General features: G+C 38.8%; 1 protein-coding gene across 1 annotated transcript in view; it reads left to right on the forward strand.

The window, feature by feature from the left end:
* ptch1 (patched 1) overlaps positions 1–22,048 on the forward strand; it is a 67,143-nt gene extending 45,095 nt beyond the window's left edge. Inside the window, exons 14-21 of the mRNA XM_016295413.1 lie at positions 2,824–3,007; positions 5,090–5,370; positions 6,884–7,021; positions 7,157–7,299; positions 14,778–14,877; positions 15,995–16,285; positions 16,362–16,917; positions 20,397–22,048. Coding sequence (XP_016150899.1) covers positions 2,824–3,007; positions 5,090–5,370; positions 6,884–7,021; positions 7,157–7,299; positions 14,778–14,877; positions 15,995–16,285; positions 16,362–16,916 — 1,692 coding nt within the window. The 3' untranslated portion in view covers position 16,917; positions 20,397–22,048. The remainder of the gene's footprint in view (positions 1–2,823; positions 3,008–5,089; positions 5,371–6,883; positions 7,022–7,156; positions 7,300–14,777; positions 14,878–15,994; positions 16,286–16,361; positions 16,918–20,396) is intronic.
* The last annotated feature ends 4,959 nt before the right edge of the window (positions 22,049–27,007 follow it).

The raw sequence follows: 27,007 nt of genomic DNA on the forward strand, positions 1-27,007 counted from the left end.
ACTGCCCAAAACTCGCGTTTGAATCATCAGTGGCAAATCCTTTAAAAGAAAACGTACTTACGTGAGTCAGAACTGCCGGCATTGTAGTCTAACGTTACTCTCCCAGGATCAGTAAACAGTCCTCCATAAAATGTGCTGTACACATCTGGATATTTGGGTCAAATAAGCGGCAACCACAGTGACGACCCCGGGCTGGACTCCGCTTTGTCCACGGTGAAAGTTGATGTATTCCCTCAGCGACCAGCACAGATCAGCTCTAGGCATGACGAAGCGGATATCGTCCTCTTTTGGAAGACCAAACAAAGTAGTTTCGCTTTCACAACGAAGCACACAGCGTCTTTACGACATGGCTGCAGCTTCAACAAAACTACAGTGAGAATAAAAGTTACGCCTTCTTTCTTTGCGTGAACATTTGGGCGGCGTTATGCAAATCTTCCCACATAGTGAGGTAGACATGTGGGGGCGTGTTAGAACGAGCCGTTTTAGGTAGGTGTGGCTGACTCTGAACTTTTATAAAGAATATCTCTTTAAATTTGAGACTTTAGTCTTTGCAACTTTACAGATCTTCTTTATGTTTGTAACACTCCAAAGAGAAAGGAAAAATTGAAATCGCATCATATGACCCCTTTAATATTAAGATACAATTAAACAACTGCCAACCCCCATCCTTTTTTTTTCTAAATATATTAACACATTAAATTAGCCTGTTTCTCCCTGGTTGACATGAACAACATGTTTATGTGAATCTCTGATGACGGAGGGGTGCTTGAATAGATATGTGTTTAGCATCAGTGCCAGGGTTTATAACCACGCTTAGGAACCACACCTGGCTTCTGAATGTCCGTCTATGTCTGTCCTCATTCTCTCTCTCTCTTTCTCCCTCTGATTGCTTTACCAAGCACAGGAATTTAAAGCTCTCGATGGGACCGCAACTTGCCTCTGAAAAAGCAATTAAGTCTTCATTTAAACCATTTGTTCCACTTTCTTGCTGCAGGCCTAAAGCTCGCCCTATACAACCTTTTCAGGACTCCTTCAGAGGGGCCTTGTCAAGAAGAAACCCCTGCACACACACACAGTCACACCGGCAACAAATATAACAGGTTAACACATTAACAGTTTCCAGTTGCTACCCAGCATGAAATGTCAGGCAAGAGGAGAGCAAAAATATGAAAAATACAAAGCATGCCACATGCCAGAGGGGCTGGAGGGTGGGGAGGAGTGGAGCAGACGGGTGTGAGAGAGAGTGTGTGTTTGAGAGTGTGTCGTCTTGTCAGGTAATTGGCAATGCACACATAAGGCCAGAAATTATTTGCATTTTTGTTGTTTTCAAGTGGTCATTATTGTGCTGAACCATCTGTGTTGGTGTGCGGCCCCGTGATGTCATTTCCTCTGCCTGTGAGGGAAGAAGGCCGCCAGCTTCGCACTGTGTGCTTCCCGTGACAGCTTGAAGACATACAGTTGTTGCGCATCCTGCTGCTTAATGCAATCCAGATCTTTGGAATCCAAGTCCGCTTTTTTCTCTCTCGCCTCTCGCTTATTCCCTTCTCTTGGAACTGCTGCCATGTCCCCTTTCAGTGGATACAGAGGCGGGAATCACAAGCTGCCTCTCTCATTCTGGTCACCATAAAAGTCATACATCATGTTATTCCTTGAGGACTTTCATTTTTTTCCCCTTCATCTGATAATAAAAGTATTATTATTATTGAAATATATTACATAGAAAATGAGAACAGTTAAACATCTCAGAAGTTTTCTTATTTTATTCTCTATTTTGCTTTTATTTTCTTATTAAAGAAAAAACTAATACAGTTCAGTGTCTCAAGATTTTTTCCTATAATTAATCTAATAATTGTATGCGATTTTAATTTATATTAATCAATTTAAAGTAAATAGATTAACACCTCAGAATTTTTATCATCCCTTTTTATTTATTTTATTAAAAACCAGTACAGGTAAATGTCTTGTTTTTTTTTTGTCCGTACATAATTTTTTTTATTTTTTATTTTTTTTTTTATTGAAAATCGGTAGTTTAACATCCCATGATTTTCTCATCTAATTTATTTCATTATTACATTGAAGACCAGTACAGTTAATTTATTTCCCCCCCTCACCTATTTATTTATTTAATTATTTATTTTCAATTGAAAATCAGTATAGTTTAGCATCTCAGGATATTATTTTTCTTTTAAACAATTTTTTTCAAGTGTTGAGTGGGATTTTAAGTCATTGTACTATCAAAAACCCTATTTTCCCTTCACAGCAGGAGCCGTCTGTGGCGCTGGGCATTGTGGGTATCTATAGGGGTCAGGAGAAGCAAGTGTTTGCAACATTTGTACAGATGTTGTGTTATTTTTATAGCTCTCCTCCATTTGCTGGGTGGCATTTCCTCCAGTGTTAACAGCAAGGTTAACTGCACACAGACGCGCTCAGGGACTCCGGCCAATTTTTTTATTGTTACACTAACTCAAGCAATTTTTCTCTCACTCTCTCTCATTTGTACCGCACACCCTGACCCCCCCAAACAGACACACACACTAATACACACTGACCCCCAACTCCTGACTGGGAGACTGTAGATTTATTTTCTCGAGAATTATGTATGGCATTGAGTGTAATGCCGTAATGACTTTGCCTTCACTGGAGGTAGCTAGCTAAGCGCTAGGTGAGAAGTGAAGCATTTAGAGATTACTGCAGCGCTGGTGGGCATTCACAATACTTGCTTATATAGTACATACATTGGTGTTCTTATTCAAGAACTTAGTGTTAGCCAACAAACCGTGTTGTTTGAGCAGTTTCTAATTTACATTTTCTTTTCATCACCAGCTAACTAGACAGCGTTTGGTGAGCGCCGATGGAATCATCAACCCAAATGCCTTCTACATTTATTTAACTGCCTGGGTGAGCAATGACCCAGTGGCCTACGCTGCATCCCAGGCCAGCATCCGTCCGCACCCTCCTGAGTGGCTCCATGACAGGACAGACTCCATTCCTGTCAGCAGACTCAATAGTGAGTACTTTCTGGTTCATTTATCACCAAGTCCTCAATGTAATATGCTACATTTTTGATTGTATCCTGTTGTCTTTAGCTCCTATGCTTTGTGAGCACATCAGTTTCATCCCAAATAGCAACAGAAGGCATTAATGCATCAATTGGTTTGGTTATGCTTAGTTTGCATTGGTGGTTTGGAAATTAAACATCCTAAATCTGTGAATAAACTTGCTATAATTTCGGGAATTTATTTGTGTGTAGGCCTAACGATGACTTCAACATATAATAGCATTTACAAAGCATTTTACTTCTGAAGTGTTACGTATTTCAGAGTAAAACAGAATATTAAATCGTAAAATAAGATAAATCTCTCCTATATTTTATTGTCACACTTTATTTTAAGGTCCAATTCTCGCTATTAACAAACTATTAACTATAGCTGTTGCCTCAATAAACTCCTAATTTGCTGCTTATTAATAGTTAGTAAGGTAGTTTAGTTTAGGTGTTGGGTAGGATTAGGGATGTAGAATATGGTCATGCAGAATATGTGCTTTATAAATACTAATAGACAGTCAATATGTTAATAATAGGCATGCTAATAAGCAACTAGTTAATAGTGAGACTTGGTCCTTATACTAAAGTGTTACCTATTTTACCAAGTAAAAGGATTTGATGACATCAACCATTTTAGTTTAGTTTTTTTTATTATAGATTTTATTTAGTTTTATTTTAATGCATTAATTAATTACTGTTTGTTTATATTTATTTGTATATTGTTTTTATTATTGTTTATAAATATTTTTATATAAAATATAAATATAAAATAATTAATCCGAAAACGATTCATCTGTCCATGTTTAAAATAAACAAATAAATAATCACTTGGAGTTTATGATTAAATGTGAAAGACTATTAGTATTCTGTTAGCATTCTTAACAAGAAGTTTGACATTTGGCTGATAGTAGTCAACTGAGCTTTTCCAAAAGTGAATGACTTGTGTGTCATTTACTAAGTTCAGACAGCGAAAGTGGGTTTATTCAAGTTGTAGTCGTATTTTTAAAGTTAACATCGACACTGGGCTGCTTGAGCTTGTGTACATTGTGTGTGTGTGCAGTATACAGTGTGCGCTCAGGAGAAATGTGACTGGATAACAAGCTGAAAAGGCCTCTCCGACTCGGAGCCCCCGCAGCAGGCTGGCAGACGTCCAACTCCCGTCCTGATGGAAATTTATAGTGGAGATTATAACGGGGCAAAAGCATGTTTAGCAAGTGGTCCTGCCTGACCCCTTCAGGCACTGGAACACACACTCAGATATTCCCTCCCTTCCACCCACACGCTCTTCACAGACGCTCTCACACACACCTCCGGAGCGTTAGTCATTCTGGGTCACATTCTTCTGATTTTATTTGTGGTTTTAAGACTGCCGCTTATCCAAGTCCAGTAGCCGGAGTGATGAGTCATTCCAGGCCTGCTGCTGAAAGCCCTGCAGTGCACACAAGCTTTGATGACAGGTGATAACTGTCAGCATGAATTTGGCAATGCTCAAATGTTTGATGGTCATCCGTGTGTGTTCGTTCCTGAGAAGAGCAGGGGGATATTTCAGCGCAGATTTTTGACAGCATAATTACAGCAGATCACAGTCGGGATTGACACTTGGCTGCATGTCGAGATTTGATAGCTGGTAATTTATCCCCCTTTCCTTCTTGGGGCGGTAAAGAAATCGACATGTTTAATAAGTGCAGTCTGTCACCTTGAGAACACTGATGTCCTTTATGCTGACTTGCTAAGAGTGAGAGATAATGCACTGGAAAAAAATACATGTAATTTTAATGATAAAAAATAAAAAATGCTATGGTAAAAACATAGCATACAACCAGTGTGTTATAAAAGTTCGAAATGGATTGTATTAATGTAATAGGTTGGTTTATTAACATTATATCAGTTAAAGAAGATAATACGTTTAAGTTCTGGCAACTACAGCTAAAGCAAGGTTTTTTTTTTACCATAATTTTCACAGATGTTTACAGGATGTGGCTTGTTGTAAAAGTGAAATTTACATTATTTAATTTCTATGGCCATCTTTGCATTTATCTTCTGCAGTTCCTGCCGCTGAGCCCATCGAATATGCACAGTTTCCCTTCTACCTCAACGGGCTTCGCGAGACGCCACAGTTTGTGGAGGCCATCGAGAGCGTCCGCTCCATCTGCAGCAACTACAGCCGTCAGGGCCTGCCCAGCTACCCCAACGGCTACCCCTTCCTCTTCTGGGAGCAGTATGTAGGCCTGCGCCACTGGCTCCTGCTGTCCATCAGCGTCGTGCTGGCCTGCACCTTCCTGGTGTGCGCCATCTTCCTGCTCAACCCCTGGACTGCGGGAATCATTGTGAGTTTCTCCTTAAGATGTGTCAGGGATTTGTTTAAACGTACATCCATCACAGATTTGGCTCTATGTGTAAATGTACATTAAAGGCCTGTACAAACCAATCATTTTTGGCATGACACAGAACATTTCTGTGAACTCCTTTATGCTCTTAAATATCCAGTGCAATTATCTGTTATTTTCTTTAGTTGGAGGCTAGGTCAATATCTTTTTAAATTGTTCTCATTCCGAATTCTTTTTTTTTTTCCTGAATATTTGACATCAGATTAAGTGTAAGTAGTTTTGGCATAAAAGTAATAAAAATATTTTCAAATATTGTGGCATTTATTTGCATTGGACTTGGTGTGAACAGGCCTTCAGTGGTTAAGGGATGGATGGATAGATGGATAAATAGATAGATGTTACAGTTGCGATAATATTTCTAAATTGCAACTATTTCTAATAACTGTGCATCATAATATGTACATTTAATGTATTTTATATTTCACAGATGCACCTATTTTCTAATAATTGCACCTTTACAACTCACTATTGCACATATTTCTCTCAGTCGTGACTGTCTACTAATTTTTTTCTGTATATCTTTTATCACAGACTTTATGGCAACAACCTTTTTGTTTACTCTGAGGTGGAAACAAGCTTACTAATTGAGAACTAATTAAAAGTGTACCATTTGGAGCAAGACAGGGGAGGGCAGGCAGGAATAGCTCAAGAGAAGCTGTGTTTTTACAGCCCTGCGCTTTGTGTTTATCTTATACTGTGAGAGCCAGTTTGTTTAGTCTACGTGAGGCTTTTTGAGACATTTCTTTAAAATAAATGGGGAAATGAGGGGTTACCACAGCAACTATATCACTCCACATATAAAACAGACCTGCTGTTCTTGCTGAAATGTGTGCGTATGTATCATTTATATCATTCGTGAGGCCTAACGTTCTTTCCCACACTGTGTCTCCGCATTTCGATGGTCTCTGTTTTATTAGGGGCAGTGTTTAAGCCATCTGACTGATCTAACTCTGTCTGGCAGGATAGCGGTTTCGTCCGTTTGCTTTACTGGACACTTGAAAGGGAAAGTTATTGCCCTGCTTCAGCTTTTACCATTGTGCTTTTGTCCCAGACCACCAGCGGCCCCCTTAAACTCCATACGTCCCCACTTCCGCCATGCTCGACCCCCCTTTAATTTGCCAGCCCTCCCAGCCCCCAAACTCCCCTCCGTTGGCCCTCTTTCTGTCCTCTTCATCCCTCTTCAAAGGCAGCTGGGCCCCCCAGTAACCCAAGACTCATCAGCTGATTATGGCATTTACTTAACCAGTTCGTAGCTCGAGTTCAGCTCCATATGAAAGCGTTGCAAACGGACCCTTCTGAGGAGCAGATATTTTCCCACATTCCACAGCGCTTTGTCTTCGCTAGCCCATCTAACCCGAGCCGTACTTTACTTTAATCTATGTAAAGTACAGCTCCTCGTGTTTTAGGAAAGAACAAAGATGATGGATTTATGCTTGCCGGTCCTCTCTCGCAGGTCTTGGTGCTGTCTTTGATGACGGTGGAGCTGTTTGGCATGATGGGATTGATCGGCATCAAGCTCAGCGCTGTCCCTGTTGTCATCCTTATCGCTTCCGTTGGCATTGGTGTGGAGTTCACCGTCCACGTGGCACTGGTGAGTTCATGTGCTAGTCAAAATTGATCTTACAATTGTGACTGTATGTAGCTAGTTCACTCATTGTGATGATTATTGGATGTGTTTATTGGTCTGAGTGATTCATGTTGATCATATTTGTTGTTTTCCTCCCAGGCGTTCCTCACAGCCATCGGGGACAGGAACAAGCGAGCCATTCTAGCACTTGAGCATATGTTCGCACCAGTGCTGGATGGAGCGTTTTCCACCCTGCTAGGAGTCTTGATGCTGGCAGGGTCAGAGTTCGACTTCATAGTCAGGTAAAGACAGCAGACTTCTGCTGCGTAGATTGTGGTGCATTGTACTTTAAGATGGGGATACCTTTGATAGTCTTCTCTCGGTTTTCTCTCTTATGAGTTAAAGCTTCTCAAATATGGTGTCATATTTATTTTCTAACAATGTTTGTACACAATAGCTGATCTTACAGTATATTTGTCCTCAATATTGTATCCTAACAATGCGAGATGTGACTATTCCAGTGTCAAGCAAATTTTGTCCACACTGAAAACTATGGTAAAATTATGGTTAATCAAAAAAGGTGGCATTCTTGTTTAAGAGGTATAATTAACCTAAAAATGAAAATTCTGAATCAATTAACTCACCATAATGTTATTCCAAACCCAAAGTTTTTTGTTCATCTTCAAAACACAAATGAAGATATATTTTAAATCCAACCCAAGATAGTTCTGTCTCTCTATTAAGGGTGCAAAAAGGTGGAAAATTTCCAGTAAATTTTGGAAATTTGGGAAACTTTCCAGGATTATGCCAGGGATTTTTGGAAAGTTTCCAGAAATTTACCAGAAATGTTCCACCTTTTTGCAACCCTACTCTCTATTGAAAGTCCTTGTAACCAAAACTTTGAGTGTTCAAAAAATTCACAAGTTCTATGAACAGGTTTGTTCTTGCGCATCTATCTATCGATATACGATCGATCTATCTATCTATCTATCTATCTATCTATCTATCTATCTATCTATCTATCTATCTATCTATCTGTCTGTCTGTCTGTCTGTCTGTCTGTCTGTCTGTCTGTCTACACACACACACATAAATTCACTTTTATTTTGAATATGAACAGATGACATGAGTGTGAGTACTTGATAGAATTTTTATTTTCGGGTGAACAACACTCATATATTCATAGGGAGTATGTTTAATATTCATGAGGAGTATGATTGTTATCCAGTAAATTTCCTAAAACCAAGCGACTGACAAAATGCGCCTCTCTTTGCTCGGCACTGCTGGCTTGGACAGAAACCAATTAACATAGAAAAGATAGCTTTTAACATGTGTCACTTTTGTCACTTCACCCCTGGTTATGATTCAATGTAAATGTTTTCTTAACTCTCTTCTCAGTCCTAACCAACATCCTTTCACGTGCTACAAGCACGTATCTTTCCTGTCTGTCTTCACAGAGCTTGAGGCTCTCCTGTGTTTTCTGTAATCTTTTTTTTTTCTACGGCCCTGCAAAAACATTTACAAGCTGAGAGCAGAGAGGGCCCGGGGGTTATTTTGCTGCAAGTCGAGGAGTGGAAATGAGGAGTGACACACACTGCTACTTAGAGGATCTAAATCAGTAACTTTGCAATGGCTTTATGTTTTACGTCTTTCCTGAGAACAGATGAGTCGAACACATCTGGTAATTTATTGTTTCTTGAAGTGGTATCGAGACTATCGTTGTGCTGAAATTCAAATTACACATATCAAACTGAGTCATGGGTGTTTGAGTGGTAAGTGTCTTGTCTGTTTCTACAGGAGGGAAAGAACAAATGTCTGCAGTAGCTCATTCTTATTAGAGGACTGGAAAACCACCACGGCCCTCCACCCTCAAATCACTCTGGATCTAAAGTAGCATGCCAGAAAAATAATGCACACACAGGTTCAGAGCAATCACACACACTCTCTCCGCAGACCACATTGGGCCCCAGTCCCTCTCATGGGCTCCCATTGAAACGCAACTACTGTTTTTTCATCAAACAAAACCCCCTGACCTCCGAAGATATGGAAAAAAACAAAAACGCAAGCTGTATTTTTATAGCCTTGCAGGAATAAATGTTTCCCTGACTTTGCTCTGTCAGGTCCGCTAATGTTTTGAGTCCAAACAGATCAGACGGGTTGCTCAGCGAGGTTTCACTAGGGAGAAGTGGCTTTCAAGAATGGCTCTTGGTTCAGGGACGCTTCACGCGACGTCTCGAAGTTCAAAGTTGAAGAACATAAAACTCTTTTGTTGCTTCAGCCAGTCTGAAGGAATCGCTCTCATCCATGGAAAAGCACACCGGCGTAAATCACTTGTCAATATGAACATTTAGTTTGGAGTCGGTGACTTTCCGAACAGTTCAACCAAGACGATGTTCATTTTTCGTAGTCTGTTGATTTGTAGCTATTGATCTGTTTGATCTCTCTGCTTGTGAGTTCTGCCTTTCGTGTGGTAGAGCAAGAGCCAAACGCAAACCAAAAAGTGCAATTCAAGATGTCTTGCTTTATGAAATACAGACAAACTAAAGATCCAAACTTTTTTTCAAACATAAGCCTAAATAATAACAGGCTGGCTTCTCTCTCCACTCTCATCCTAAACAAATGGCGTCTGCTTGGTTAAACGCTGTGGTAGCTCTTCTCTTGAACCAGACCTGCAGAACCTCCCGAAGGATGTAAATAAAGCAAGCATTTCTAGAGAGACACGCGGGTCTGTGGTTCTCCAGAGAGAAGCCCACCTTTTGTGGCCATTACAGGACATTGTTTGAGTCTAAAGAGCTGCTTGCAAACCTGGGGAGGCCGAGCAAGAGCAGCATCAGTTATAAATGTGTCTGTGAGTTTAGTCTGAGGCACAGCTGTGCTGCATACCAGCTGGCGGGTGTTTGCTAATATACCCACTGTTTCTCCCACACATGCATTCACATATTCAACCCAGTTTAAGTGTGGTTTAAATGCGTCTTTTACCCGTCCAATGCCTTTGATAGTATCACTGCAACAAAAAAAAAGTTTTCCAAGAAAAATATAAATACATCCATTAATCAAGATAAATTTACTTGAGAAGAAAAATCATGTAAGATAATAAGAGTGGTTTTCAGAAATATAATTATTTGTATCTATTTATTATATATATATATATATATATATATATATATATATATATATGTGTGTATATGTATTTTTCTTATTTTTTAATCTTTTATCTAGATGTATAGATAAATTAAAATTATATTATTATGTAATTTTATATATTATATATACTATTATATATTATATATATATATATATATTACGAGGCAAACAAGACGTGCGGATCCATTTGCAAGCTTTATTTAAGGATGTGGTCAAAACAGGCGAGGGTCAGACAATGGCAAACAGGTATATTGAGGGCAAGACACAAGAGTGGTCCAGTGAACGGGCGTGGGGTCGATCTCCGGCGAACAATGTCCAAACAGGGTAATCCAAAGGGTAAATCCAAAACACAGGCAATGATCCAGGCGAGGGGTAAACAGTATCCGAACAGGGCGAGACGAGAGGGTAATCCGGAAAACACAGGCAAGAATCAGAACACGGGAAAATACAGGCAAGGCAGGACTATGACTAGGTATAAAACTAGAACAGGCTCCGTAGAGTAGCTATCGCTACTCTATATATTAGTGCTGTCAAATGATTAATCGTGATTAATCGCATACAAAATACGTTTTTGTTTGCATAATATATGTTGTGTGTATATTTATTATGTATATATAAATACACACATACAGTATATAGTTTGAAAATATTTACATACAAATATTTATATAATTTATATTATAAATAAATATATTTAATATATAAACAAAATTTTTCTGAAATATATACATGCATGTGTGTGTGTTTATATTACATTATAAATGTACACAGATATGTAAACAAAAACTTATTTTGGATGTGATTAATCGCGATTAATCGTCTGACAGCACTAATATATATATGTATGTAAGGGATAATCAACTGTTTGCTGTGCATTAAAGGATTTTAAATGCACGACGCGGAGGCAAAGAACCACGGTGTCAGGCTCTGGGCCAGGTTTTGTGTGTGTCTTTGCTCCCTACGTACTCCGTCTTCCAGTTTCTGTCTCGTGTTTTGAATTCATTGTTCCCAGGTTTCCTATGTTAATTGTCATTAGTTCCAGGTGTCCCTTGTCTTCCCTCATCAGTTCCTGTGTATTTAAAGTGTGTTCTTGTCCTTTGTTAGTCGTTAAATGTCATTCTGTCATCCTGATGTGTTGAGTCCTGTGATCCCAAGCCTTTGTTCAATAAACACTTCTTAGTTACTTTACTCCGTGTCTCCTCGCTCCTTCGTTCCCGTGTTCCTTGCGTGTGTGAACCATGACAGAACGACTGACCCAAAACAGTAAGCGGCGCTCCTTCTCCCGTGTTTTATTTTCATATTTTGAACAGTCTTTTGTTTTCCTTTTTTCTCCCCTGTTTGTCTCCGCGGATGGAAGACCGCACTGTGAAGCGTGCCGGCCGCGCCGTTGTAAAGCACGCCAGCCGGGACTTTCTCCAGCCCGCTGACCGGGCTGATGTCAAGCCCGTCAGCCGGGGCTATCTCTAGCCCGCTGGCCTCGCCGAAGACAAGCCTGCCGGATGCTCAGAACCAACCCGTACCAAGGTTAAGCTTGCCAGCCGCGCAAAGTCAAACTCGCCGGCCCCGCATATCCACGCCTTTTCCCCCCGAACCAGAAGAGGAGACTAGGGGTGAGGAAGAGGGGTGTCGGCTTCAACCCCAGAGCTCACTCCCCTGTTGGCCCAGAACGCGCCTTTTCCCCCCATCCAGAAGAGAAGACTAGGGGTGAGGAGAAGGGTGTCAGCTTCAACCCTAGAACTCGCTCCAGTGTCGGCCCAGGCCCCAGAGTTCGCTCCAGTGTGGACCCAGACCAGAAGAGGATGCTAGGGGTGAGGAGAAGGGTGTTGGCTGTGGCCCCAGAGTTCGTTCCAGTGTCAGTCCTGTTCCCGCGTATAGCCCACTGAGGGCTCCCGATACCCAGTTCAGCCCAGGAAGGGCTCCCGATCCTGAGTTAAGCCAAGGAGGGGCTCCCAATCCCCCGTCGAGCCCAGGAGGGGCTCCCGATCCCCAGTTCCGCACAGGCAGGGCTCCCGATCCCCGGTTAAGCCCAGGAAGGGCTCCAGTCCCCGGTCCTGGCCCACGGAGGGCCTCGGAACCTGTAAACGTCCCCATGTATTTTGGGGGGGGGCAGTAGAGCTCCAGCCATACAGGCCGAGGCAGGGGCTAAGGCCGCGGCCTCGAAGGCTGCTCCGCCAGGACCTCCTGAAGTCCCCACTCCGCCATGCCTCCTGTGTTCTCTACCCCGCCATGGGCTCCTGTGTTCCCTACCCCGCCATGGCCTCCTGTGTTCCCTACCCCGCCATGGCCTCCTGTGTTTCCTATCCCGCCATGTCCTCCTGTGGTCCCTCTTCCGCCTTGGCGCCCAGAGCTGACAGATCCACCTTGGTGCCCCACTCTGGAGGCCTCCCGTCTGGTAACCCTACACCTAGAGGTCTCCAGAGCGCCCACCCCCCCTTCCCATTGGATGTTTTGGTGGCGTGAGGACACGCCTTTTGGGAGGGGGGAGTAATGTCAGGCTCTGGGCCAGGTTTTGTGTGTGTCTTTGCTCCCTATGTGCTCCGTCTTCCAGTTTCTGTCTTGTGTTTTGAATTAATTGTTCCCAGGTGTTTCCTATGTTAATTGTCATTAGTTCCAGGTGTCCCTTGTCTTCCCCTCATCAGTTCCTGTGTATTTAAAGTGTGTTCTAGTTCTTGTCCTTTGTCAGTCGTTAAACGTCATCCTGTCCTCCTGATGTGTCGAGTCCTGTGATCCCCAGCCTTTGTTTAATAAACCCTTTTGAGTTACTTTACTCCGTGTCTCCTCGCTCCTTCGTTCCCGTGTGCCTCGTGTGTGTGAACCGTGACACACAGAGGGTGGTTGCCTCTGCAAAGTGCATTTAAAATATTTTTTAATGCACGACAAGCCGTTGATTATCCCGCTTATTCCATGGTCATTTGCCAGTTATAGACTGTTAAAGACAGTTAAAGACAGTTATAGACAGTTAAAACTAGTATTGCTCTTTGCAGCGCAATATTTGACCAGAAGGGTAAAAATGAGTTATTTTCGTCAGTTATGGCACATTAGCGCTAGCATTCTGCCCGCTTCAAATCAGATACAGAGATTAAATAGTGCGGTAAGATCACATTTATTTGAATGAATTATAGCATTTATTTCAATTAATTATCGATCGAGAGAGAGAAAGAGATGACAGTTGTGTGTGCTTTACCTGCATGCTGCGTCTGCGCGTCTCTCTCTACAAACAATTAATTACTCCAAAAACAGCGCAACCTCATTGCTGAGAAATATATCTAGTATCTAGCGATCTAGTATCTAGGCTATTTTATGAATAAAAATCGTTGACAAGTTTATGTGTGTGCGCAGCGCAATCTGCAATCTCCGACTCTCTCACGTTCTCTCTCTCTCTCTCTCTCTCTCTGTGTGTGTGCGTGTGTGTGCGTGTGTGTGTGTGTGCGCGAGAGTGATGAGTGTGGGTTTGTGTGCATCAATTAAAGCAGCACATTAATATGGAACGTTGATTAAACCTACTTGGAACTACCTGTGCATTAAACTGCATACCTGCCAGCCAATCAGAATCTAGTATTCAGACAGACATGTCCAGTCACAGTTCAGCTTAAGTAGTAAATGTAAATTTGTATAGATGTTTAGATATTTTACTGGAAAAAATACTGATTAATGCAATAATTTTTTTGTGGTTGAAAAAATTTGTAGCGTTTCCCTATGAATTAATATTAAATAATAGGTATTCCCAAAATGTCATTATTTTTGTACATAAAGAAGGAAATTCAATGTTTAAAATAATAAAATAAAATTATAATAAATAAATAAAAAAAACTAGAAAAAAAGCGTGTTCTCTTGTCCCCAAGTTTCTTTGAGGTACAAGATGGCAGCTGCAATTTGAGCCGCAGCAATTTACACAGATGCTTTAGTAGTGAAGGACAGAAAGCTGGCCATAATGAAGAAGAGAGAAAGAGCCAGGGAGCGAAGGAGGACAGGAGGGAGGGATTTGTCGAGGAGATTGGGGGTCTTACCTGATACTCTAGAGATTTAATTAGAGTAGGGGATTGTGAAAGGCAGGGAAATTTCACAGGGGCTTAGTATAGAAAGAGTGATAGAGAGAGAAAGAGGGAAAAGTGAATGTGCTTGAGGCCAGGCAAGAGGGGCCTGTAGTCTTTCCTCTCCTCTCTTCCTCCTAGACTAAATTGTTTAAATTCTATACCGTTCACTTCATTTGTTTGCTTCTGCGTTCTTTTTTTTTTAAAGAGTGAGAGGCCCCTGTGCCTTTGTGCTTTGCCTCTCTTCTCTCGCAAGCCTTGTACTCCACATTCCTTCCCATTTTGCTTTCCCTGTGTTTGCTTGTACTCCACTCACCCCTAGAAAAAGAAAAAAAAAATCGCTCTTTTTCCTTCCCTATTTTCCATGCCTTTGAATTAACCAACTAATTATGTCCTCTGCTTCTCTGTGCTGCTTTCTAAAAGACCTCTTTGGAGACTTTCTCTGGCACAAGGTAAATTTAGTTTAAAACCAAACCCGACTAAAGTCTTTTTGTGTGCGAATGCTTGTTAGAATGTGCCTGAGTGACTTTTGCTCTGTGCTTGATTCAGAGCAGTAAAGTTCTTTTTTTATTCTAATGACAGTGTTTTTTGCTGTGTATTTGCAGGTATTTCTTCGCTGTTTTGGCCATCCTAACAGTGTTAGGGGTCCTGAATGGACTGGTGCTGCTCCCAGTCTTATTGTCCTACTTTGGCCCTTATCCTGAGGTAAGAGGATTGCTCCCGTTAAGTTATCCTGTATAACACTTTCACATGCCATACATAGAGCTATGCAGAGTTATTATATACTCTGCTTAGCATTGTCTGAAAGAGTGACTTTAAGGGATGCCAATATTACAAATTCAGATTTTACCATTGCTGTCCTCACATAAAGTTTACCTACAGTATCATATTTGATACACAAATTTCTAAGACCTCTAAATTATCAACATGATCCAAACTTGTACACAATCTGTTACATGACTTTTGTCATTTTATTTTATACTTGTTTATTTATACTTTAATTTATACTTATTTAGCAAGTCAGTTTAGGTTTACTTGATTATCCATACATTTTTTTTTTTAGAAAAATAAAATTGATCAAATATGATGCATACAACTTTTGAGGAATGTTTATATGTACATCCCTCAATCATCATTACATGGTTTGCCCCCACAATAAAAACCACAGAGCTTTGATCATAGAACTAAGCGTTTAAATATTATCTTACTAAGACATATTGGGTTGCAACTGGTATTTTTAGAAGTACTATTATAAAGATCTTTAATTTATATTACAGGCTATCAGAATTTCATCTTACTGTTTGGCCATATTAATATCAGCAACTGCAAAAATTTGAAATTTCGCTCAGTTTGGGCCTCCGAATAAAACTGCGGTGTTTTTTTTTCTTCCTCCCAGAGGCTGAGCTCCATATTCTCCAATATTATACTTTGTTATTTTTAAAAACACCATTGTTTTAATAACACTTCTTTAACAAATCTCAAAACTAATTTCCATTTTAATACTGTACAATATAATGTTGTGATGCCTAAACTCACCTTTAGCATTTAAAATGCTTGATTTTAGTTTTTTTTTTTTTACAGTATTTATTTAGACAAAATTGCATAGCATTTAATTATATGCCATTTATCGGTTATTGATCATAACATCAGTATTTTTAAGCGTGGCTTAACTGTCCAAATACTTCTTAGACCCAGTGTACATATTCAAGACTAGCACTGTACCCTCTAATGATGTGAAAAGTTTCAAATATCACAGGACTTGCACAAATGTCAGACAGAGCAGCTTCTCAGATTTAGATTTTCATGTCCATTACACTTCCAGGTATCTCCAGTGGATGGGCGAAGCCGGCTGCCCACACCGTCCCCAGAGCCTCCCCCACAGGTGGTCCGCTTCACCATGCGACCCAGTCACACGACCCCTGAAGCAGGTTCAGACTCTTCAGACTCAGAATATGGTTCCAACACTACTGTGTCCGGCATTAGCCAAGAGCTTCAGCAGTATGACCTCCAGCCCAACAGGGAGCGATCAGCCAGACTAGAGGAGGTGCGAATCGCCACAGGGGGACGACAAGGCAGTCGTCAAGTTGAACTGCCAATGTTTCCTCCTTACTCAGTGAGTAAAGCATTTATATCAATATATATCTGACATAAAAACAATGAACTAACATTGTTTTCCACGTTTTCCGCAGGATGACTCTAGACCGCAGAAACCACCGCAGCATTACAGGTCCACCCATCTACCCAGTTCTCAGGATGCTGGACCTCAGTCGTCAAAGCGATACTGTAGCAGGGACCCTAAGAGGGACTTTGGGAGCGGACACCCGCCCCCCCCTCACAGGCCGCGCATGGATGCTTTTGAAACCTCTACTGAGCCAGGTGGCTGTTCGGGCCCCAACCACCGGGAACGTTCAGGGGCCCATCGCCCCCGCTCACACAACCTCTACACTCACCCTTCCCATCCGTCCACAGGCCCCTCCTACTGTCAGCCCATCACAACAGTGACAGCCTCGGCCTCAGTGACGGTCGCCGTTCATTCGGGGATGCCCGGCCAGAGCCCCGCCTACCCGTCTTACCCCTCCAACGACAGCTATCACACTTCAGAAGATGTCTACACTGACCCTCACTTCTCCGACCCTCACGTGCCCTTTGACAAGAGCAGCGACAGCTCGAAAACAGAGGGCATGGAGCTGCAGGATCTAGAATATGACACTCCCAATGTCTGCCACTCAAGACCCCCCAGCTGAGGTTAGTAGGGCTGTCAATTGATTCAGATATTTAATAATACTAAATCATATCAGTATTCATAATGTATGAATTAATGTTTATTTTTAATTAAAAATGTCATTAAAATATATATATGTTGTACATATTATATATTATCATATATTTACACTACCATTCAAAAGTTTGAAGTCAGTAATATTTTTTTGAGGAAAAAAAAGGATGCATTATATTGATCAAATACATTTATATTGTTACAAAATATTCAACTTCAAATAAATGCTGCTCTTTTACTCATTACTATTCAAGAATCTTGAAGAAGAAAAAAACGGTTTTCCAAAAATTTAAAGTCAAGTCAATTTTATTTGTATAACACTTTTCACAATGCGCATTATTTCAAAGAAGCTTTACAGAAAATCGTGATGGTAATGTTTGTAGTATCTTAATATCTTCATGCATTATAGTCGCATTTAGCAGATTAGAGGTATCAAGCAGCACAACTGTTTTCAACATTGATAATGTTTCTTGAGTAGATCATGAGACACTGAAGACTGAATTAATGGCTGCTAAAAATTCAGCTTTGCCATCACAGGAATAAATATTATTTTAAAGGGGTCATATGATGCTGCTAAAAAGAACAGTATTTTGTGTATTTGGTGTAATGAAATGTGTTTATGCGGTTTAAAGGGTTAGTTCACCCAAAAATAAAAATTGGTGTATATGACTTTTGGTGTATATTATATGTAAATCCTAGGTGTATATGACTTTCTTCTTTCAGATGAATCCAGTTATATAAAAAATTGTCTTTGATCTTTCAAGCTGTTTTCATGGCACTCAACAGGTGTTGCATGCATCAGTCCAAAAGAAGTTAAATAAAATGCGCCCATCCATAAAAAAAAGTGTCTCACACGGCTCTGGGGGGTGAACAAAGGCCTTCTGTAGCGAATCGATGCGTTTTTGTAAGAAAAATATCCATATTCAAACCGTAATAATCACTTTAATCTGGCTTGCGCTCACTGTTGTATACTGGAAGCAGTTCCGGGAGGATGACGTATGAGGTCAGTGCTGCGCATGTGCCAGTGAGTCTCGTGAAAACCAACGTTTGTTAACAGGAGCAAAGGGAGCAAAGTTTCCTTACTTTAGCAAAGGAAAACAAGTCTCCTCTTGGCTTATATCGAAATCCTCCGACATTCTTCTTTACAAATCCTCGTTTTGTACTTCTAATTAGCGACTGTTGTTTTGTTTTGATCTCTCCCCTGCGCTTCCGCGTGCGTCACTTCAGAGCGCCGCATGCGCAAAGCCGACCTCCATACGTCATCCGCCCCGGAGCTGCTTCCAGTGTGCAACAGTGAGCGCAAGCTACATTAAAGTAGGGCTGGACGATATGGCCCAAATTTATATCACGATATATTTCTTAATTTTGGTCGATACGATATAATTCCGATATCGATATGAATTCTATTTATCCGAAATAGAAATCTTTTGTAACATTATAAATGCCTTTATCATCACTTTTGATCAATTTTAAGCATCCTTGATAAATAAAAGTATTAATTTCTATAATTATTTTCCCAAAAAATATAAAAAAAATTATACTAAATGGAATAGTGTATAATTTTACAAAAGCTTTTTATTTCAGATAAATGCTGATCTTTGGATCTTTCTATTCATCAAAGAATCCTGAAAAAAAAAATTACTCAACTGTTTTAAATATTGATAATCAGCAAATTAGCATATTAGAATGATTTCTGAAGGATCATGTGACACTGAAGACTGGAGTAATGATGCTGAAAATTTTACATTTTAAAATCTATTCAAATAGAAAGCAATTTTAAATAGTAAAATATTTCAACATTTTACTGTTTTTGCTGTACTTTGGATCAAATAACTTCAGGCTTGGTGAGCAGAAGAGAATTCTTAAAAAAACAACATTAAAAATCCTACTGTTCAAAAACTTTTGACTGGTAGTGTAGGCTGATTATTCTTATACACTCTTAAAAATAAAGGTGCTTCAAAAGGTTCTTCACAGCGATGCCATAGAAGAACCATTTTTGGTTCCACAAAGAACCATTCAGTCAAAGGTTCTTTAAAGAACCATCTCTTTCTTACCTTTTTATAATCTGAAGAACCTTCTTTCGCCACAAAGAACCTTTTGTGAAACAGAAAGGTTCTTCAGATGTTAAAGGTTCTTTATGGAACCATTTAGACAAAAAGGTTCTTCTATGGCATCGTGAAGCACCTTTATTTTTAAGAGTGCATAAGAAACGTAATGATGCTATCTGTTCTAACTATGAAAGGTACAGCTGTCATAAATCCAGAGAAAAAAGCTGCATGGCTATAATAGTATGTGAGAGAGTCAGTGGTAATATCATGATTGGCCGAATACCTCAAGCGTGTGACGGAAATGTTACGCCCCTCAACATACTGTGATGCCGTCTCCCGGCACGACCAGACAAAACCAATAAAACCCATTACAAACGAGGCATTTTTTGCATCCAGTGGGGACATAATTACGGATTATAATGACCTATACTGTCTTTTTACGCACTGTGTTGCAAGGCCGGAAGGTTTGCGGCAACCACATGTGACAACCCCGGGCTAGACTTCGCTTCGTCCACGGTGAAAGCCGATCCGGCGATCCACAACGCGAAGTTGATGTATTTCCTCAGCGACCAGCACGGATCAGCTCCAGGCATGACGAAGCAGATATCATCCTCTTTTGGAAGACCAAACAAAGTAGTTTCACTTTCACAACGAAACACACGGCAACAACAATACTACAGCGAGAATCAAAGTTACGCCTTCTTTCTTTGCGTGAACATTTGGTGCTCTGATTGGCCAGCTATCCAGTGCGTTGTGATTGGCCGAATACCTCAAGCGTGTGACGGAAATGTTACGCCCCTCAACATACTGTGATGCCGTCTCCCGGCACGACCAGACAAAACCAATAAAACCCATTACAAACGAGGCATTTTTTGCATCCAGTGGGGACATAATTACGGATTATAATGACCTATACTGTCTTTTTACGCACTGTGTTGCAAGGCCGGAAGGTTTGCGGCAACCACATGTGACAACCCCGGGCTAGACTTCGCTTCGTCCACGGTGAAAGCCGATCCGGCGATCCACAACGCGAAGTTGATGTATTTCCTTTGCAACTTTACAGATCTTCTTTATGCAGCAAGAGCTTGTAACACTCCAAAGAGAAAGGAAAAATTTAAATCGCATCATATGACCCCTTTAAAATATATTAAAATAGAATTATTTTAAATAATATATCACAATATTACTGTTTTACTGTATTTTTGATCAAATATATGCAGCCTTCGTGAACATAAGAGACTTATTTCAAAAACTTGAGCCCACAACGTAAATTGACAGTCCTAATAAAATACACTTTTCAATCTGATTCAGTTATGTGGATTTACTTTGTTATTTTTAGTTCATTCTATTCTATTTTTAACTTCTGTTAACCCTGTTTCTTCACCACTTTGTGTTCACAGTGGTTGAATGTTGAAGCTCAAACAGCCAAAGATGGGACATCAGTCTGCCAGCGTGGCAGAAACATGGTGCTGCATGGCGGGGACACTTTGACTGTGTTACTGTATAACCCTGGTGTATTATTGTTAGATTTTTCTATAAGTATTTATGTGTACACAAATGTAAATAATGAACGAGAGTAGCTATAATTTGACTGGGGTCATCAGACTTGTGTGTTCCAAGTGCCCACCCATCATTTGTGTGTGTATCTGTGCCATAAGGAAACTTCATTCTTGACAAACATTTCAGCATACGGTCGTTGCTGCTTATGATATTGTTGTAATGTTTTATAATGCTATGCAATTATTTTCACTAATTTTATAGAACCGTGCGTATGAGAGTTTGAAAATTTGTTGTTGTATGTGTGAATATTTTTGGTTCACGTCAGACCCCCTAGACCCCTCAGATGCATATTAACTAACAAGTACCAACTCTAAGTGACCTAACATAATATGTTAAATGATTTTGTGGCAGTTAAATGGATTTGCATTGCACTTACGGTACACTTCTGTTCAAAACACCAGTACAAAACTGCACAGGTCCTTTCACTTTCAGAGAACACATTCAGGGAAATATTTGTTCAGACATATGCTAGATATGTAAAATTCACATTAATGTCCAGTTGTTTGTCGACAAGCATCAGATGTTTAAGCGTGCGTGCGGATGTTTGCGTTTTGTGTATATTGAAGCATTAGAGTTTATGCTAATTTGCTTATCACAAACCTGTGGTAGTTGGAAAAAAACAAATACTGTTTAACAATGAAACACGCTATGCGTGAGAATTTAGCTGCGCAGAAATGAAGAAGGAAACGAGTGATTGTTGGATGACTGTGCCTCTGTTTTTCTGTCCTCTGTACTGGAACTCTCTCTGGTCTTTTGTACTTCATACTCCAGTTATTTACTGTAAATCGGCCATTTGTGCCCACCCTGAATTTGTTCATGACTCCAACTTTGCATTACTAAAGTAATGCAATGTGACGGTAATTTAGGGTTTCTCTTGTAGCTTCGTTTTTTTTTTTTTTTTTTACATTTAAGGCATTATTTCCTGTCAATTCAATCGTGGTTTAAGCTAAAACATTACTGGTGCAAGTTGCAACAGTATTCGCTCTGAATCTGGTGGCGTAACTTTTTTTCCTCATTGTCTTTTTTTGTTTGTTTTGATAAGCTAAGCTAATGAGCATTCTCAAGGTGTGCGTCGCACAATGGCCGATCACGACGATGGTTTTTGTCGATTCGTTGACCTCCTCAATGACAAACCGCAACTACTGGCCCTAATTTAGCAAGAGCAGTTCTCTGCGCTGACCTCACCTCATAAAAATCCACAACATAACGCTGTGACACTAATTGGAAGTTCCCCCACAACTGCCAAATGGTGCATGCGAGTGCTTTAAGGGTCAAGGGTCGTGGAGCCCCCACTTCTCCGTGGCTCTGAAGCTGGCGTGTGTGTCTTTAAGAGTGTGTTTGTGTGTTGGTTGTGACCCCCTTGTCCAGATTGACTTCATGTCAAACATATGTTTGATCTTGACGAAGACTTTGAGAGTTGTTCTGTGTTGTTTGTTTGTTGTGTTGGTGTTCTCCTACATGTCACATTGGCAGAAATGGGAGAAAATCATGGCTGGCAACTATTGTAATGTTTATATATATATATATATATATATATATATATATATACATATACATATATATATATATATATATATATATATATATCCTGACGAAGACTTTGAGAGTTGTTCTGTGTGGTTTGTTTGTTGTGTTTGTGTTCTCCTTCGTGTCACATTGGCAGAAATGGGAGAAAATCATGGCTGGCAACTATTGTAATGTTTATATATATATAAATATATATGTATATATAAATATATATATTCTATTATTTTTTTACATTTGTTTTGCAATATTTATATTTTTGTATAATAAGATGTTTTGTTCAATAATGGTCATAATGCCAGTTATGCTTAACAATGCAGGGATTTTTACGTCTGTCGGAAAACACTATTATTACAGTTTCTTTGTTACATTATTGGATTTTGATCTGTATAAAGTGCTTACTAATGTTAAATAGGAAAAAAAAGAGTATATAACATTTACCTTACAGATTCATCATAGCTCTTAAAGGATTTTAAAAGGAAAATAATCAATGTTTTTTTTGTTTTGTTTTTTACAGACTGCCATTTTTTCCCTTGTTTTGGTGTGGATGTATGTCGTTTTCAGTTACAAAGATAAATGTATGCCATATAATTTATTTATATGAAAATTTATTTTTGTAGTGTACATAGTAGTTGTCAAGTTATTTGACAGAAGTATATTTTTAAAGAGTTTATATTTGTAATGCTACCATTGTTTGTGAGAACATAACTGAGAAGACATTAAGATACACACTTTCATTGCTAACTTGTTCACGGACAACTAAAGTTCCCCTGCTACAGTGTTATATAGACCAGAGTGAGTCCGATCTGAAGACTGTTTTGGGGTTTTGTGAAAAGCTAGCCATGAAAGTAGAACAAATGTACTAGCTCTCTAAATAATAATGTTCAAACACTGATAGAATTCTAACAAATAAAAATATTATAACTTATTTGTCTCTTTGCTATACATTTAATAAATGATTCTTCAAATTGTAGCTAACCGTGACTATTTCTTTAACGTAACCTTACGACCTGCATGACTCAACTGTTGCGTCGAATATGGATGGATGGATCGATCCTTAAGTATCGATACTTTCGATACTGATGTTGTATCGAAAGGATCGATCCTCACATAAAAATATCGATTCTAAAGTGCATTTTTTAACCATTAATTGTATTTATATATCAATAAATTCCATAAAAAGTCCATAAAAAAAGTTTCTAAGTATATTAGCGAATAATTGTGTTGAATAGAACCATCGGAACACACGCAAATGCTGAAAGACAGAACCAATCAATCACAGACAGCGTTCGCTGCTGAAGCATGGCTCAGAGTGCTTGTTCAAATAGGGCTGCGTTTCCCAAAAGCATCAGAAGCATAAGTAGATCTTAAGAAACCATTGCCACATTATGACATTAGCCTACATAGCATTGTTACTGTATATAAAATCAGTTCTGAAAAATGCATCCCGGTTTCCACACAAATATGAAGCAGCAATAATAATAAATGTTTCTTGAGCAGCAAATGATATTAGAATGATTTCTGAAGGATCATGTGGCACTGAATACTGGAGTAATGATGCTGAAAATTCAGCTTTGATCACAGATGCATTTTAAATTACATTTTAAAATATATTAAAATAGAAAATAGTTCTATTTCACAATATTGCTGCTTTTGCTGTTTTTCGTTTTGTTTTGTTTGTTTGTGCAAATAAGTGCAGCCTTGGTGAGCATGAGACTTTTTATTACAAAATCTTACTGACCCCAGACTTTTGTGTACATGTAATATTTATTTTAAATTGGCTAGTGTGTGCAAGTAAATTTATTTAAACTGGTTGTTAAAAGTTCAAATGGATTGTGTTATGTTCTGTAATTGCTGTTAGTAAATCTGTCAGAAAAATATATGCAAAAGTTTCACCTTTATGGGTACAACAGCCTGGCAGCCTTTTACAAAAATTAACCATGTTTTTATTACAGTAACCACAGTTTACCACAGTATTTGTAGTAAAACTGCAGTAACCACAAATTTACCATGGTAATGATAATAATACTACATTTGAGTACTTACTTTATTTTTCATGAGGTACCCTCAAAGGTGCACCTTTGTAACTTATCTACCCTTAAAGCATGCATACTTGTATGGTACTAATATGCTTACTCTTAGGGGCATAGTTACCTTTGAGGTTACTGCCCTAGTACAGGGCTAAAATACAATTATAGTATATTTTATTTCTGTCAGTGTAAACAAAAAAAGGCCTATGAAATGTTAAAAAAAACATGGCTTTAAAATCTAATATTAAATGAGTTTAATTACTGATTATATTCTTTTAATAATTTAAAAGATCAGTTTAGTTTAGAGGCATCAGTATCGATATCGGCGATACTGGGCTTGAAAATATCGGTATCGGATCGAAAATAAAATAAGAGGTATCACCCATCCCTAGGCCGTCGAACATTAGTATTTTCATCACCTAGCGCCCAGTCATTAGGAATTTCCTCACATACGGGCCTTAAACTAAAAAAACCTGATTGATTTAGCCAAGCCATCCAATCCGTTGTTGCTTATACTATGCGAATTCCCTGACCTAGCCTGTGTACGTTTCAAACAGCTCCATTTGAAGCCTAATCAATTTGCCTGAACTTTGCATTAAAGTCACGAAAGTCCAACAACATTATCTCGCACAGGATTTCGACTTGCTGACATCTGGCTACAAATTCAATCTCCCCCCGTTCGGGCAGCCATGCTCTACTCTGCGCTCGGCTCTCTTGTATGATTCTGATTGACAGTTTTATAGACTGCAAGGAAATTGGTTGTAGTTACAATACAGCTGGTGTGCTCTAAGTAATGAAAAGGGGCATATGGCCTTAAAAACAGAGTGATGGAAGCTGATTCAGGCTGCCCCCTTCTAACTCTGCTGCATGGGTGGCAGCCATTTATTATTAATACGCTGGAGTTGCCAAGCTTGTTTCAATCTACTGTAACCTTTGATACACTGCAGCGACTTGCTCTCTGAATACACTGTGGTCGGTGTAATTGCTTTTCGAGCCAAGGAGACCACAACCTGTATGAGCCAATCCGGATTGACGTTCTAATCATGTGATGTGATCTAGGCTCAGAAATAGCACTTTGGCACTGGATTTAGTTGTTCATTAACATTTATTGCGAAATGTGCTTTGTGCTTTTCGCTTCAAATAAATGAGTAAATTATTCCAAAAAGACCCTTTATTGACACTAAACTGTAATATCGGCTCATGAAATTGGTGACCTTGTGACATAATCTGACATTTTCGAAGAGGTTGTTATTGAAGGATGAGGCATCACAAACTATATTGAACCTGACAGCAAACCTGCAACCTTTTAGTATCATTCATTCCACATGCAAAGAAGGAATTGACTTTGAATCTTGAAAACCAGATGCAAAAAAAGAGAAACATGACTGTTTTTGGTGTTGTTTCCCCTGCCATTATATTTATGAGGACATAAATACATGAACAACATCTCCAGAACTGATCGGAGAGTCACTTCATCAGCATTTGACCGTTTAATTTCAGTAAAACTATCATGTCATACACACACAGAAATGTAAAGGTATTCACGGCAACCCGTCAAAATAAAAGTTCGGTTTAACTTGAGGGCATTGGCAGAAATATATTACTGTTGTTGAGTAGAATGTACGTAACAGACTGCTACTACTACTACTAAAATTATTAAAACCTTATTTTAAGGAATAAGCATTCAATATTTCTTCAATGTTTTAATTGTATTATTAAATTACCTTTATTTTCCAAAAAATACAATTTGTTTAATTTTCATTACTTAAAAGGTAGATTAAATGAATGTTTTATGCCTTAAAAAAATGTAAATACACAACACAGAATTTCTGAGCAAAAAATCATAAGGCTATTGTAAGAATAAATGAAACTTGTTTTATGCTTTCAAATTAGACATGCTAAAACAGAATTTGGTTACAATAAAACATAAGGTTGGAAAAATAAAACAATTCATTGGGCCCCAAACATGTCGTATTTGTTAAACTTTTAATAAATTGATGTAAAATTGTTTAAGTTTCATGATTTTAATTAATTAGACATGCTTTTTCATTAATAAAATGTAATTTAACCATTAAAAAGGAATCCAGAAAAAAAAAACCGGAACCCTTCACTAACATTATAAGTGGTCTTTAAAAAGAAATAACATGGTGTTTAAAATATTTATTAAACATCTTTCATAAGTAAAAATTAATGTAATATTACAACATTTAATATTTTAAATATTTGTTCACACTTTATTTTAATATTCAAACATTGCTATTAACAAACCTGCCTCAATAAACTCCTAATTTGCTGCTTATTAATAATATTAATATAATATTAATTAATATTAATAATAAACTATTCATATTAATAGTTAGGTAGTTGTTAAATTTAGCTATTAGGTAAGATTAGGGATGTAGAATATGGTCATGCAGAGTATGTGCTTTATAAGTACTAATAAACAGCCAATATGTTAATAACAGGCATGCTAATAAGCAGCTAGTTAATAGTGAGATTTGGTACCTATACTAAAGTGTTACCAAATATTTTAACCAATTGGCTCAATCCGATTTGCTGCTTGCAGTCAGTTCAGTAGTTAAAAAAAGCGAACTATCAAGTTGGACAATTTCTGCTTCTTGTCGTGATGTACTTTATCACCGATAAAATGGATTAGATCTTATATTTGTCAAATACACAGATGATTTAGACATTTTCATTATTTACTGCTTAATACTGCGCCTTTATGTACAAGAAAAAAGTTTAACATAAGCCTATACTGTTTAAAGACCAGTGAAGTGGAGTCTATATTTTTTATAGATTTAATTTTGATAAACAGGGCACAACATAACATTAATTATACAATAATTTTTATTGTTATAAAAACATAAGGTAAAGGTGTCAAAATAAACACAAAA

This window comes from Sinocyclocheilus grahami, unplaced genomic scaffold (assembly GCF_001515645.1).
Source record: "Sinocyclocheilus grahami isolate Dianchi unplaced genomic scaffold, SAMN03320097.WGS_v1.1 scaffold336.1, whole genome shotgun sequence".
NCBI classification, from domain to species: Eukaryota; Metazoa; Chordata; class Actinopteri; order Cypriniformes; family Cyprinidae; genus Sinocyclocheilus; species Sinocyclocheilus grahami.